We start from the raw sequence: 16,129 nt of genomic DNA, 5'->3' as shown, positions 1-16,129 counted from the left end.
GAATAAAGCATCGAACTGTGGATACTGGAGATCTGAAATAAACAAAGAAATTACTGGAGAAACTCAGCATGTCTGGCAGCATCTGTGGAGAGAAAATGGTTAAAGTTTTGAGTCATAGTGTCATACACAATAGAAACAGACCCTTTGGTCCATCTCATCCAAGCCATGCAAGTTTCCCCAAAGTAAACTAGTCCCACTTACTTATGTGTGGCCCATATCACTCCAAATTTTTCCTATTCACGTACCTGTCCAAATGTCTTTTAAATGTTATAACTGTGCCTGTATCTACCACTTTCTCTGGCAATTCATTCCATGAACCTTACTCTTTGTGGAAAAGGTTGCCCCTTGGGTCCCTTTTAAATCTATCTTCTGTGCCCATACAAATGAGGTTCTTCAGTTCAGGAGAAGGTCACAAGACTTGTAATGTTAACTCTGCTTTGTCTCAAAAGATGCTACCTGACCTGAGTTTGTCCAGCAATTTCTGTTTTTATTTGTGGAAGAAGACTTATATAGAATGATCTGCCTATAAAGCATGTAAGACAACACTGTGTCTCGGTACATGAGTAATTAATTAATTCAAGACTGGCATCTGTGATGCTAGGAATCTCAGGTGGAAGAGTTTGGCCATTCATTTGGCACTTCTAGTTGAAGTTACAAATTCTTCAGCCTTCTCTTTTGTGTTTTCTTCAGTACTTTGAGCATTCCTTGCTCTTGGAATATCTGTTCTATCAGATGATCTATAATGTTACTGACACTTGGTGCAGCAAATGGCCAGTTTTATCCTTGGCTGTCATCCATTGATCTGCGATTGAACACCAACAGAGCATGTGGACATGCTGCCTTACTGCTAAACAGGCAATTGCATTTCCCTCTAATCGATTTGGCATGAAGGTAGAAGACAGGGTAGTGGTGGAGGGTTGCTTTCAGACTGGAGGCCCGTAACCAGTGGTGTTCCACAGGGATCGGTGCTGGGCCCACTGCTTTTTGTCATTTACGTAAATGATTTGAATGTGAGCATAGGAAGTATAGTTAGTAAGTTTTCAGTTCTCAAATTGGCGGTGTAGTATACAGTGAAGAAGGTTACCTCAGATTACAACAGAATCTTAATCAGATGAGCCTGGGGTGGGGGAGTCCAAATCTAGAGGGCATAGGTATAGGGTGAGAGGGGAAAGATTTAAAAGGGACCTAAGGGGCAACTTTTTCATACAGAGGGCGGTGAGTGTATGGAATGAGCTACCAGAGGACATGGTGGAGGATGGTGCAATTCCAGCATCTAAAAACATTTGGATGGGTATATGAATAGAAAAGGTTTAGAGGGATATGGGTCAAGTGCTGACAAATGGGACTATATTAATTTAGGATATCTGGTAGACATGTACGAGTTGGACTGCAGGGTCTGTTTCTGTGCTGTGCAGCTCTATGACTAAAAGAACTGAAGCTGCTTGTACTAAAAGTAAATATTCCTGAGAAATGAAACAACCGGGTGAGGAGGCACTTGTTACTTATTTCCAGACTAACAAAAGCAACTTTTAAGCTCTTGGCGCTTCTCGTATATTTTTCAAAGTTATTTGTTTCTTATTTGTAACCTTCAGATTTGATAGTGGGGTCAGCTTTGAGATAATTGTTTAGTGTGTTTACATCCTACATTTTGCTTTCTCAGTTTGTACAAGGAGGTTTGCATTGTAAATTGTGGATTATCTGGTTGTCATGGAGCCATCAACTTCCAGCAGCCAACGAGAGAGCCAATGATAACCTTTGAGCCACCTTTCTTCAATCAGAGCTGAACTGCTGAAACACAAAAATAAATAAAACAAAACACAGTGCTGAGGTTATCACAAAAATCATGGCCATGTGAGGGAGGAATACCCAACTAATCTTTGGGAGCTAAAATTTTCTTTGAGTAATGGAGAAATGTTTTTTTCATTGTAATTCTGTACCTTTTTAATTTTCTTTCATTTCAGATTTATATCTGCAAAATCCTGAGGATATTGATGATGATGAAGAGTTGAATGATGGTGAGATGAATGGGAACGGGACTCCTCAGGAAAAGGTGCTGCGTGAAGCTCGCATCAAGGCAAAAGCGAAACGGCGGCTGAGGCGCAACTCTTCCCGAGACTCCACCACACGGGAGTCAGTGTCAGAGAGTGGTGAGCCAGGGACAGACCCAAACAGCCCCAAAGGGAAACTGAATGACCGGAAATCTCGGTCCGGAAAAGGACGAGGCCTGCCAAAGAAAGGTAAAATTATGATGAGTTATCCTGTGAGGTCTTAGTCAGTGTCCAAGAGATTGTCAGGAAACAGGGGGAAATAAGATTTACATCCTTCAAACATATTAATTCCAATTCTGTCCTGATTGCCATCCTATTTTCCACTATGTGTAATCAGGATAGATAAAGGGGACTAGGATCTGTAATGTATTTTGATTTCCAAAAGGTATTTGGTATGATATTGCATATAAGGCTGAAGTAAAAGCTAGAGTAATTTATTAACATTAATGGTAAATTGCTCTGCACCTGGAGGCTCCCTGCCTTCATTCCTGATGAAGGGCTTTTGCCTGAAACATCGATTTTTCCTGCTCCTCGGATGATGCCTGACCTGCTGTACTTTTCCAGCACCACTAATCTAGACTCTGATTTCCAGCATCTGCAGCCTTCACTTTTGCCTTGCTAATAGAAGACTGAGTTGGGATAATGAGAGCATTTTCATTTAAGGGAGACCACAATTATTTACATTATATATTCATGAATGTACTGTTGCCAAGTTTGCAGGTGACACAAAAAAATTGTTGGAAAGACAAATGGTGAGGATGACACAAGGATTCTGCAGAGGGATTTAGACAGGTTACGTATCCTGACAGTGTCCTCAGTTCTGTACTTCTGAAGAAGGAAAATCATCCTCCAAGCATCCAGTCTGTCTAGACCTGTTAGGTGTTTATACGTTTTAGTCAGTTCCTCTTGCATCCTTCTGAACTTGAGTCCAACTAATCTCTTCTCTTAGGACAGTCTTGCCATTCTTACAGTCAGCCTAGTAAATCTCTATTGCACTCTTCTATGGCAGGTATAATCTTTCTTAGGTTGGGAGACCAAAACAGCGCACAGTACACCATGTGTGGGTACTGCAGGTGATGTGGAGGTGCTGGTGTTCGACTGGGATGGATAAAGTCAGAAGTCAGACGATATCAGATTGTAATCCAACAGGTTTATCTGAAATCACAGGCTTTCAGAGCATTGCTGTTTCACCTGGTGAAGTGACTACTGCAGATGTCAGGAGTTTTACGTCTCTGTCCCCCACAGTTGGACAGCTGTGGAGAACTGTTGGAGATGAGTGGGTGGTCACCATTTCGAAGCACCAGGGTCATGTTCGATTCCACCCTCTGGCGACTGTGTGCAGTTTGCACATTCTCTCCATGTGTATATTGGTTTTCTCCGGTTTCCTCCTACAGTCCAAAGGTGTGCAGGTTAGGTGGATTTGCCATGGGAAATGCAGGTTTACAGGGGAGAGGGTGGGATGCTGTTTGGAGGGGCGGTGTGGACTCAATGGGCTGAAAGGCCTGCTTCTGTTGTAGGGATTCTGTGACTCTTATGACTGTGTAACTGCAGGTAGTTTGAGAAGGATGACCTTTGGTATCTTTTGTGGTAAAATTATAGGACAATTTCTTTTCTACTATTGTAGGATCCTTCATTCCCTCGAGATGATGATCCCTATTTATATATTCCTAAATGTACTCCAACAGGGAAGCAAAATGGTAAAAGCCACTGCAGGTCAAATATTAAATAGGCAGAAAACCTCAAGCTCTATCAGGGTCCTTGCTCTCATTACTCATGATGGGATTTCTGCTTGTGAGAGGAGGCCTACAGTCCTTTCAGTCCACTATTCTTGCTAATTAAATAATTGTCAATCTCTATTCCATCAACCTGTTGAGACTTATTCACAGTAAAAAAAAAATCTCTTGATTTGTCTTGATATCTCGATTTGTCCCTGCCAGTAGCATTAGCAACACAAATGCCAGGCAATGACCATTTCCAATAACCATTGTCCTTTGACAGAAAGGTGTTACCTTGACTGAATCCTCAACTGTCCACGTTCTGAGGGTACCATTGACCAGAAACTCAGCTGAATTTGCCATATAAACACAGTGGCTACATGAGCAGGTCAAAGGCTAGGAATACTGCGATGATGAGCTCCCCTCCTGACTCATAGAATCATGGAATGGAATAGAATCCCTGCAGTATGGAAGCAGGCCATTTGGCCCATCAAGTCCACACCAACCCTCTGAAGAGCGTTCTATCCAGACGTCCGCCTTGTACCCAATCCCTGTAATCCTCCATTTCCCATTGCTAGCCCACCTGGCTTACATATCCCTAAACACTATGGACAATTTTGCATGGCCACTCCACCTGACCTACACACCTTTGGACTGTGGGAGGAAACAGAGCAGCCGGAGGAAACCCACGCAGACATGGGGGGAATGTGCAAACTCCACTCAGGCAGTCACTTGAGGTTGGAATTGAACCGAGTCCTTGATGCTGTGAGCCAGCAGTGCTAACCACTGAGCCACCGTGCTGTCCCTTAAAGTCTGTCCACTGACTACAAGTCAAGAGTGTGATGGAACGCTCCCCACTTGACTGGTTGGGTTCAGTCCCAGCAACACTCAAGAAGTTTGACACTCTCTAGTACAAGTTAGCTTCTTTGACCACATCCATAAGCATCCATTCCTTCTGACATTCAGTCACAACAATGTGTCTACAAGGTGCACTGCAGAAATTCACCAAAGCTCCTTAGACAGCACTTTCCAAATCAGTGAATATTACCACCTTAGACAGGATCAGCAGATATATGGGAACACCGCCACCTTCAAGTTCTCTTCCAAGCCACTCACCATCCTAACTTGGAAATATATCGTTGTTCCTTCACTGTGGCTGGGTCAAAATCTTGGAATTCCCTAGCTAGGAGCATTGTGGATCAACATACTGAACAAGGACTGCAGCGGTTCAAGAAGGCAACTCACCACCACCACCACCTCTAGAGCAACTAGGTATGGGCACAAAATGCTAGCCAGCCAGCGATGCCCATGTTCCACAAGTGAATAAAAAACACAATCCACAGTCTTTTGAACAAGAATTTCAAACTTCAGAATGAGCTGAGCATGATTCTTTGATTTGTGGGTATAACCACTCTGTTTGTTCCAGGTGGAGCTGGCGGGAAGGGTGTATGGGGTGCGGCTGGAGTTATTTATGATTATGAAGAACCCGATGCTCGTGATCCAAACTATGATGATGCTGTCCAGGTGGGTATGTTTTCTTGGATCCACAGAATCCCTCAGTACAAGGTCAACAATGGATATAACCTTTTAGGGTTAGAGCACACTTTGGAGTGTGATGTTTTAGGGCCTGTACCAATTTTTGTATTCTTCTCCAGGATGTGGGTATCACTGGCTGGACCAGTATTTATTGTAAGTCCCTTTATTACCATGGTGCTGAGCTGCCACCTTGAACCACACAGTGCTGTTATGGGTGTTCCAGGATCTTAACCTAGCAACAGAGAAGGAACAGTGATACTGTTCCACGTCAGGATGGTGTGTGTGTGGATTAGAGAGGAGTCTTCCTGTGTAACTGCTGCTATTGGCCTTCCAGGTGGAAGAAGTTACAGCCTTGGAAGGTTCAAAGGAGCCCTGAGTCAGCTGTTGCAGTGCACCTTGCTGCCACTGTGTCTTGTCAGAAAGTGTGAATTAGGTTAGATTCCCTGCAGTGTGGAAACAGGCCCTTCGACCCAACCAGTCCACACCGACCCTCCAAAGAATGACCCACCCAGACCCATTTCCCTCTGACTAATGCACCAGCACTATGGGTAGTTTAGTATGGCCAATTCATCTAACCTGCACATTTTTGGACTGTGGGAGGAAACCGGGGCACCCGGCGGAAACCCACGCAGACACAGGGGAGAATGTGCAAACTCCACACAGACAGTCGCCTGAGGCTGGAAGCGAACCTGAGACCCTGGAGCCATGAGGCAGCAGTGCTAACCACTGAGCCACCGTGCCACCCCACCTTAGATGGGGGGCTGCTTTTGTTCTTCATGATGTCAAGCTATTTGAGTTGGAGCTATATCGGTCTGGTTAGTGGAGAGTATTCCATCACACACCTGATATTGGTTTTTCCACCGGTGTATTGGGAGCTGGGTTGCTTCCACACAAGTCCTAGCCTCTGAACTGCTCCACTCTATTTATATGTAGCTGGTCCAGTTCAGTTTCTGGTTGGTGGTACCCGCTATGATGATGAGTCTAGAGTTTATAAGAATGAGTGGCTTCCTGATTGGAATGTACATGACAGAGCATTACAGAGCATGACAGAGTAAAAACAGGCAGGATGTTTCCCCTGGCTGGGCTGAATCTAGAACAAGTGAACACTGTCTCAGAATAAGGGCAGATCAGTTAGGACTGAGATACGGAATTGCTTCACACACAGTGGTGAAGTTTTGGAATTTTCTGTCTTGATGTTCAATGACTGAGTCTTTCAAGGCAGAGATTGAATCATTTCCAGATATTTAAGACCTGAAGTGATGTGAAGAATATGGCATTGAAATCAAAGGTCAGTCGTGTTTTATTGAATGATAAAGCAGTCTTGATAAGCCAAATAACCACATCCATTTCCTGATTTTTCACATTTCTGATTGTGGAATATTCAGCAATAATAATGGCAAGGGGAGATGGTTTGCATCTCTTGTTGAAGATGGTCATTACCCAGCAGTTATAGGATGCACATATTACTTGCCACATTCTGCCTCTCACTGTTGTTTGGGCTATGTGTGTGCAGACTGCTTTGGTATCTGATGAGTTGAGTGGTGTTGAACATTACTTAATTATAAGGGAACATCTACACTTCTGACTTCATGATGAAGGGAAGATTATTGAAGCAGCTGAAGATGTTTGGACCCAGACTACCCTGAGGAACTCCTGCAATGATGTCCTGGTACTATGGTGACTGGCATCCAACAACCACAACCATCTTCCTTTGTGCTAGGTATGACTCCAACCAGTGGAGAGTTCAGTTCATGATTACCATTGATTAGGGTAGGGGCTCAGTGGCCATACAGAAGACAAACCGAGCATCGGTCAGCAGGCTGTTATTGAGTAAGTGCTGCTCGAAGAACCGTCCACAGCTATCTTTACTTTCATCAAGAGTAGAGTGTAGCAGTAATTGGACAGGCAAAGCTGTACTGGAACAGCTTGGCTAGGGGGTGTGGCAAATTCTGGAGTACAAGACTTACAAAGAACAGAACAGTACAGCACAGGAACAGGCCCTTCAAGCCAGCACCAAGGCATGTGGTCCTTTCATACTAAAACTGTCCTCATTTAATGGATCCATATCCCTCTATAGAAGAAAAGAATATCCTTTATTGTCAAGTGTATTCCAGTACAGGAGTACAGTGAAAAGTTTACAGTGTCTCCTCTCATGCCTTCCACATGTGGTCTGACTGGCATCGCAAGCTGCTGACTGCTCGTGCCAGACGCCAGTCCAACAACTGTCCCTGCTCTACTCCAGACCTCCAGCCTGCTCCACTCCAGCTCACAGCCTCACCAGACCGCTCCGCTCTGTGCTCGCGGCCCCTCCGGCTGTTCCTTTCCTAATCATGTATTCATCTCGGGCTTTCTTGAATGCTGCTCTTATATCTGCTTCTACCACCTGCTCTGGCAGTGCATTCTAGCAACTTATCACCTTTGTATGAAAAACGTCTTGCACATCTCTTTTCAGCCCACTCCACCACACCTTGAACCTGTGTCCCCTAGTAATTGACCCCTCCACCCTGGGAAAAAGATTCATACTTTCCATTCTATCCATGGTATTCACAATCTTATAAGCTATCAGGTTGCCTCTCAACCTCCACGTTCTATTGAAGACAAACCCAGTCTATCCAATGTTTATTCATCACTAAAATCCCCAAACCAGGCAACATCCTGGTAAACCTTTTCTGTACTTTTTCTAAAGCATCAATGTCCTTCTGGTCATGTGGTGATCAGAACTGTATGCAATATTCCAAGTGTGGTCTAACTAAAGTTCTATTACGCTGCAGCATAACTTGCCTCAGCTGATATGCAGTGCCCCTTCCAATGAAGCCATGTATGCCATAGGCATTTTTTTTTACTATCTTATCTATCTGTGCTGCCACCTTCAGTGATCTGTGCACACCCAGATCCTTCTGTCTATCAATATTCCTAAGGGCACTTTTTAATCTTCTGTACTGTTTTTAGAATGTTGTCAGGAGCTGTATTCTTTGCACCATCCAGTCATTTCAGCTCTACATGAAGTGAATAGAATTGGTTGAAGACTTGCATAGGTGATACTGAGGGTCTGGAGGAGGAAAAAATTAGATCATCCATTTGGCATTTCTGTTTGAAGGTTGTTGCAAATAGCCTTGTCTCTTTCCCTCTGTTCTTTGCTTCCTATGATTGTGGGTAGGGGTATTAGCTGAGCACCTGTTAGTTTGTTTTAATTCACTTGTGGGATGTAGGCATTAGTAACTGGCCAGCTATTGCCCATGGTGAAAGTGAAGACTGCAGTTGCTGGAGATCAGAGTCTAGCTTAGTGTGTTGCTGGAAAAGCACAGCAGGTCAGGCAGCACTTGAGCAGGAAAATTGACGTTTCGGGCAAAAGCCCTTCATCAGGAATCAGCTGTTGCCCTTCCCTGGTTGCTCTTGAGAGGGTGATGGTGAGCTGCCTTCTTGAACCGTTGCAGTTCACCTGCTGTGAGTTGACCCATAATGCTCTTAAGAAGGGCATTTCAGAATTTTGACTCGGCGACAGTGAAGGAATGTTGATATATTTTTGAGTCAGGATGGTGAGTGGCTTGGTGGGGTGTTCCGATATATCTGCTGCCCTTGTGCCTCCAGGTGGAAGTGGTCATAAGTTTGGAAGGTGCTGTCTGAGCATCTTTTGGATTTTTGTAGTGCATCTTGTAGATGGTTTAATTGTTTATCATTCACAGCTGGATGTGGGAGGACTGCTGAGTTTAAATCTGATATGTTTTCTGTAGAATTGATTATCTGTGTTAATTGCATGCTTCTTCATGTTTTGTTAACTAGTCCTGTGTTATAGCTTCACCAGTTTGACCCCTCATTTCTGGTGCTGATAATAACTTGGCATGCCTTCCTACACACTTGGCTGGATCACATATGGAAAAGTGGGGATAAGCTGAGTCTTGAGAGTACAGATTGTGAAGGTTTTGTCTCCGCAAGGACTGTGCTGTGTTCATTCCTATCCACCCTCTCCTTTTGTAGACCTTTGGCATCGAATGCAGTTTCCTTTCGTTTCTGAGTCATAGATCTTGAGGTGACTATAGGACCATAAGATCTGTATCCTTCTACTTCCTGTTCATGTATCTGTCTAAATGCCTCTTAAACATTGCTATCATAACTGCTTCTACCACCTTCACTGGCAGCGTGTTCCAGGCAACTACCACCCCGTGTTTTAAAAAAAAACTTGCCTCACGTGTCTCCTTTAAATGTTTCCCCTCTCACCTTAAACCTGTGCCCTATAGTTTTTGACATTTCCACCCTGGGTTAAAGACTCTGTCCACGCCTTTCGTAATATTATAATCTTCTATCAAGTCGCCCTTCCGCCTCCAATGCTCTAGCAAAGACAGTCGAAGTTTGTCCAACCCCTTTTTTTTAAAAGGAGAAAGTGAGGACTGCAGATGCTTGAGACCAGAGTTGAAAAGTGTGGAGCTAGAAAAGCGCAGCAGGCCAGGCAGCATCTGAGGAGCAGGGGAATCGACATTTCGGGCATAAGCCTTCCTGAAGAAGGCTCATGCCTGAAACATTGATTCTCCTGCTCCTCGGAAGCTGCTTGGGCTGTTGCGCTTTTCCAGCACCACACTTTTCAACAACCCCTGTTTATAGCTAACATGCTCTTTTCCAGGCAACATCCTGGTAACCCTGTCCAAAGTCTCTACATCCTTCTTCCAGAATGGCACACAATCCTTCAAATGTGACCTCACTGAAGTACAGCTTACAGAGCTGCAACATGACTTGCCAACTTTTATATTCACTGCCCCATGCAAACAAGCATGCCAGTCAGCTCCTTTAACGCCAAATCCACTTGTCATCATTTTCAGGGAGCCCAAGATTGCTCTGCATATCAATGATTCTTAGGTCCTGCTGTTTACAGTATACTTTCCTCTTGCATTTGATCTCCCAAAATGCATCATCTCATAGTTGTCCGGATTAAATTCATAGCAGTTTTTGTTTTGCAACAGAATGATTTACTCGATCATTTCAGAAGGCTGTTAAGTCATATTGCTGGAGTCACATAAAGGCCAGACAGTTAAGGAGAGTAGATTTCCTTCCCTAAAGAATGTTAGCCAACCATTTTGAAGACATTCGAGGCTTTTGCAATCGTGCAGGGCTTTGGTGCTGGAAAGCTGCAGTCCTGAGCTTTTGATCTTGAGGCAGAATTTTCCATCTCAAGAATGAAATAATAGAAGTGTATTAAAGTCACCAAAGGATTTAGTCAAAGTCACCTACCTTAAATCAGGCAGTTAGATGCTAAAGATTGTCAAGTTTTTTTTCTGACCCTTCTGTCCAACTTATCTATGCCGACCAGATAGCCTAAATTAATCTACTCCCATTTGCCAGCACTTGGCCTGTGTCCTTCTAAATCCTTCCTATCCTATACCCATCCAGGTGCCCTTTAAATGTTGTAATGTAACAGCCTCCACTTTTCTAACTCCATCATTGTAGATAACCTCTAGAGTAAGGTGGTGATGTTGAGGGGGTCTAATATATGGCGATGAATTTGTCTGTCTGCTCTGTTGTTAGGGCAAAACAGTGTATGGGACAATGGTCCCAGAACTGGATGAAAATGCACTGCAGAAGACCGTGACTCCAATTGTGAAGGAGTACTTTGAACATGGAGATGGACGTGAAGTGGCGGTACGTAAATGAAGTCTCTACATTCCTCATCCAGCCCTCAAACTTCAGCATCTTAAGCGTGTCCCTATCAGTTATCTTCACTGAATAGCATCTTCCTTTGTCCCAGTCCTCTCATCTCACCCCACTCCTTAGATCTCTCATCTTCCATCCAGTTTAAGTCCTCCTGCACTCACTACTTGGATATTTTTTCAAGCTGAAAGTGCTGTCTCTCACCTCTGATTAATCAATGCTGGAATCCTCTCTGCTGAATCTGGAAATAGCTTTTCCTGTGCTCACCTGATCAATTTTGTTCTGGTCTGACATTAAGCTTTTTGACAGCCTTGCTGTCCTAGATTTTCAGATCATTTTCAGACTGGTAGTTTTCAACTGCAAGCTGGTTATAATGCCAAAAGTTGGGGCTGTTCCACTCCTGTGTTCTATTCCCCTGACTGTCAGGTAACCTAGAGCAGCCTATATTACATGTCTGGGCAATGTTGTGTAGCAGGTAAAATGAACACCAGGTCATTGCCACCAACAAGAGACATTCCAGTCACCATCTCATGTAGTTCAATGGCACAGTGGTCCCTGAGTTCTTAGCATAGAAGTTGAACTGGATCAACCATGTCAGCAATCAGCAGCATAGATACAGGGGCATTGTAAAACCTGGCATTGTGATAGCTGGTTCACTGCCTTGTCCTTTGGGTACCCTCCCTGCCAAACCCCTTGGCTGAAAAAGGGGAAAAATACCTTCTCTGATGGTGTACACAATTTGCGATCAAGTGTAGGCTTAGGAACGGGAGGTGCAGACAGCATACCATTCCTGTTTTAAAGTCATACATTGTCCTTGTTTGATTTTTAGGTTACTGCTCAACCACTCCTACTTATATTTATGTAACAACTTAACATAATGGAATATTCCAAGGCGCTTCACAGGAGCATTATAAACAAAGTATGACACCGAGCCTTATGAGGAGATATTAGATCAGATGACCAAAAGCTTGGTCAAAGAGGTAGGTTTTCAGGAGTGTCATAAACTGTTGCTCAGTTAAAGAGTAAAGTTTGATGGCTGTTTGAAAGCAGTGTGATGAGTAATACTTTTCCCATACTGAGTGGAAGGGTTGAGATGGAGAAAGATCAGTAGTCGTGTTGAGGGGAGGCATTTCATGCCGTAACTTTCCTAGTGATGAGGTAGAAGCGAGCTGTCAGCATCTAGTGACTTGCCTTGGCCTCCAACACGAGATGGCAAGAGCAGGAATGTGGTGCTTCCTTTTTCCTAGATTCTGACCCACTTTTCTCTCCCTTTAAGCACTCCTAAAACATTCCGTTTCTCCGCTTGGCCGTGTATCAGTTTTTAAAATGTTTTCTGTGCCCAGGCAATGCGTAAGGGTATTTTTTAATATTGAAATTGCTGAAGCAGTACATATTACTGCTGGAGTTCATTGTGATTAATCCTCAGTGAAGACCATGTTTGTTCTGTGATGTGCAAGGTTGAAGGCTCAGATATTTAGGTAAGAATACGATGTGACTGAAACAGATGCCTGGCTTAAATAAAGTGCAGGATTGGGTACTAAACATTCTTGAATACAAGATGCTCGGGAAAGATGAGGAGCCAAATAAAGGAAGCGGCTGGAAGGTTTAAGGAGAATATATAGTTTTGGAGAATCCCAGAAGGAGCACAGATAGAAATCATTTGGCTAGAGCTAAGACTCCAGTTAGAATACTGAGTGTATTTTATTGTATAGTACAATAAATACAGGATAGTGTTATATTGGTTACCAACTGGTGGGAAAGGTGCAAGAGAAAGTATTTGCAAAGAAATGTCAGAAAGATGCATTAACTATCTGGTAGTGGTAATGGGATCTTTAAAGTGTTGAGGAGAGTTTTTCAGTCACATGCTTTTCGTTCATCAAGAAAGGAACCTATGCTGGGCCTGGTTCTATTGAGTGCAGTGCATCCAAATAATTAAGTGTCAAGTAGCTTTGAGACAGTCGCTCAAAAAAATGATCAAGATGATAAAGAATAAGGAGCCATTCACAGTAAAAAGGAATAATGAGCAGAGGGCCAATTTCAATTGAATTTATTGTCACATATACTGAGGCACAGTGGGAAGCTTTGCCTTGTGAGCGATACAGACAGAGTTAAGTAGCATAGATACCTAAATAATAGGTAAACAGTGGCAAAAACAAAACCACAGGTACAAGGGAATATTAAGAGTTTGTGAGCCCATTCAGTATTCTAACAGCAGTAGGGTAGAAACTGTTTTGGAACCAGCTGGTGCATTTGTTCAGGCATCTGTACCTTCTTCCCGATGGGGGAGGTTGTAGAAAAACATTGCCAGAGTAGGATAGGTCTTTGAGAATGCTGGTGGCCTTTCCTTGATAGCGGCCTGGTAAATGGATTCTATAAATGGGAGGTTGGCCTTTGTGATCGTCCGGGCCGAGTTCACCACTCTCTAACCGTCTCTGATCTTGAATGATACAGTTACCATACCAGGTAGTGATATATCCAGACAGAATGCTCCCGATGGCACATCTATAAAAGTTGGTAAGGGGATTCACCTTCATGGTAAATTTCGTCAGCTGTCTGAGGAAGAAGAGACGTTGTTGGGCCTTTGTAACCAGTGCGTCCACGTGAAGAGTCCAGGAAAGCTTGTTGTGGATGACCACTCCCAGGACTCTCCACTCTCCACTCATTCCACCTCTGTGCAGTTAATGTGTAGGAGGGGCATGAGTAACATCCTGCCGAAAGTCAGTAATGAGTTCTTTTGGTTTTACTGGCATTGAGATTGTTCTCAGTGCACCATTTTTCCAGGTCTTCCACCCCCTGTCTGTAGTCTGTTTCGTCGCCATCTGAGATTTGAGCAACTATGGTGGTGTCATCAGGGAACTTGTAAGTGGCATTAGTCTGGTATTTGGCGACACAGTCATGGGTACATAATGAGTACAGAAGGGGGCTGAGTATGCATTCCTGGGGTCTCCAGTGTTGAGTGTTAGTGAGGATGAAATATTGTCCCCAATCTTCACTGATTGTGGCCTGTGGGTCAGGAAACTCAGGATCCAGGTGTAGAGAGTGGGGCTTGGTCCGAGATCACTAAGTTTAGTAATCGGTCTCGAGGGGATACTAGTGTTGAAGGCTGAACTGTAGTCAATGAGTAGGATTCTTACATAGCTGTTCTTGGTGTTAAGATATTCTAGGGAGGACTGAAGGGCAAGTGATATGGCATCTGACGTGGAAATGTTAGTCCGATAGGCAAATTGGAGTGGGTCAGTGGGGTGTGAATGGATCTAGATCAGGAAAATTGGAATCTAAGATTGACAGGCAAATTTTTTAGGGTCAGTGTTTCTCCTTTTAAAGGAGAAAGTGTTCTGGTATAATAGAGGTGTATTCCCACATGACAAGAGGGAGAGTGTACAATGACCAGAGAAAGGACATGTCAAAGTGGGAACTGATTTATATAGTTGAGGGCAAGTGAGAAGGGAAATAAGACTGGCAGCTAACACAACAGGAAATCCTAAATATAAATGATAAAAATGGGGCTAATTAGGAAACAAAAGCTGATTTTGTGCTTGGAGGCGGAGGACATGACTGAGGTATTTAAATGATTACTTTGCATATATCTTCATAGGAAAAGCACTGCTGAAGTCACATTGTAGGTAGCTGAGGTACTAAAATGTGGTACTGCACAGGAAATTAAAAGTCACGAGAACTGGATCAGAGGCAGCCAAGGATGCTCAGGGAAGTTTGGCCAGAAAGCTGAGTAATTGAATATAATCTTTCAATCCTGTTTGGTACAAGCAATTGGACAATTGAAAATATTAAGCTTTTTCCAAAGAAGTGTGCAAGGATAAATCCAGTAACTACAGTAGCTAGTTAATTTTATCTCTGTTTTAGGAAAGCTTTTAGAAATTATAATCGTGGCCCACATTAATATTCACTTGAACTAGTGTGAATCATTTATTGCTTGAAAACCATGTTTAACTATGTAGGGCTGACAAAGGCACTGAGATTGAAGTCCGTATGACATTTGATCAAGTGCCACATAGCAGGCTTCTCAGCAAAGTTCGATCCTCTCGATGAAAGTTAATGGTAGCAGGATGAATAAGAGATTGGATAAGTGACTAAGAAAATGAAAGGAGTGGTGAAAATGTTTGTTAGATTGATGAAGATATGTAACTGGACGCCCAAGAAAGAGTTTTTAGAACCACTGCTTGTGTGGAGAAGAGAAATTAAGAAAATTTGCTAGTGGTGTCATGAGGGGGTTGGCTAAAATAAATGGGGAAAATCTGTTAGCCTTGGTGAAATTTGAGAACTAGAGGACACTAGAGAACAACAATGAATGAAAATCAGTGCCAGGGATTATTTAGGCAGCAGGTGGTTATAATCTGGAATGCACTCTCCCTAGAGGGTGGCTGAATCAATTATGACTTTCAAAAGGATATTTGGAAAATTATCTGAAGAGAGGAGCTTTTCATGGATCTGAGGCAATGGCAAGGCAGTGGAACCAGCTGAGTGCTCTTGCTATAACCATTCTGTGACTCTGTTTTTAGGCTCTGCTGCAGGAACTGAACCTGGGCAAGAGAAAGCATGAGGTTCCTTCTCTGGCAGTCTCTCTTGCGTTGGAAGGCAAGGCGAGTCACCGGGAGCTGACATCCCGGCTTCTGTCTGACCTCCTGGGGAAAGTCCTTACAGCTGATGATGTTGCCAAGGCCTTTGATAAGATGCTGAAGGATCTGCCTGACCTTATTCTTGATACACCTGAAGCACCACAGGTAAAAGTGCAAGCTCTTCACAAGCATTTGCTGATAAAAATCAGCTACAAAACAGCTCTAATTTGTACCTAGGATTATGGGGTATGTTACTTAGCTTGAGATCCTGTGTGCAACCTTTTATTCACATGGTGCACTCCTCCAGCATTGTATTAAGGTGAAATAAGGACAGAAATTAATGGAAATGTGCACTTTGAGCCAGCACATACGTGAGAAAATGGCAGGTTAACATTTCAGTACTAAATGCCAAGATAAATGAGCATGTTATTAATGCAGGAATTGGAAAGAAAATCAGATAGCCAAACCACAATGTCATGGACTGAGCAGTATCTGAATTGTGATGACTTCTGTTTGAGGTTTGTCACAGCCTGACATTTATCATATGCACTCCTCAGAATCCATCTCCCTCAAATGGTATTCAGAGTTCCAGCGAATATTAGCTGTTTCAGGAAATAAG

The 16,129-nt window shown here is 43.4% G+C and overlaps 1 protein-coding gene across 1 annotated transcript in view; it reads left to right on the top strand.

Moving 5' to 3' along the window:
* Nucleotides 1–16,129, top strand: part of LOC140481920 (programmed cell death protein 4-like) — a 63,715-nt gene that overhangs the window by 15,324 nt on the left and 32,262 nt on the right. The window contains exons 2-5 of the mRNA XM_072578604.1: nt 1,962–2,237; nt 5,190–5,287; nt 10,814–10,927; nt 15,454–15,675. Of these exons, the coding sequence (XP_072434705.1) occupies nt 1,962–2,237; nt 5,190–5,287; nt 10,814–10,927; nt 15,454–15,675 (710 nt within the window). The remainder of the gene's footprint in view (nt 1–1,961; nt 2,238–5,189; nt 5,288–10,813; nt 10,928–15,453; nt 15,676–16,129) is intronic.

The sequence above is a fragment of the Chiloscyllium punctatum genome, chromosome 1 (genome assembly GCF_047496795.1).
Source record: "Chiloscyllium punctatum isolate Juve2018m chromosome 1, sChiPun1.3, whole genome shotgun sequence".
In the NCBI taxonomy this organism is placed as follows: Eukaryota; Metazoa; Chordata; class Chondrichthyes; order Orectolobiformes; family Hemiscylliidae; genus Chiloscyllium; species Chiloscyllium punctatum.
The sequence above is the reverse complement of the archived record's forward strand: the minus strand, read 5'-3'. Positions and strand labels throughout refer to the sequence as shown.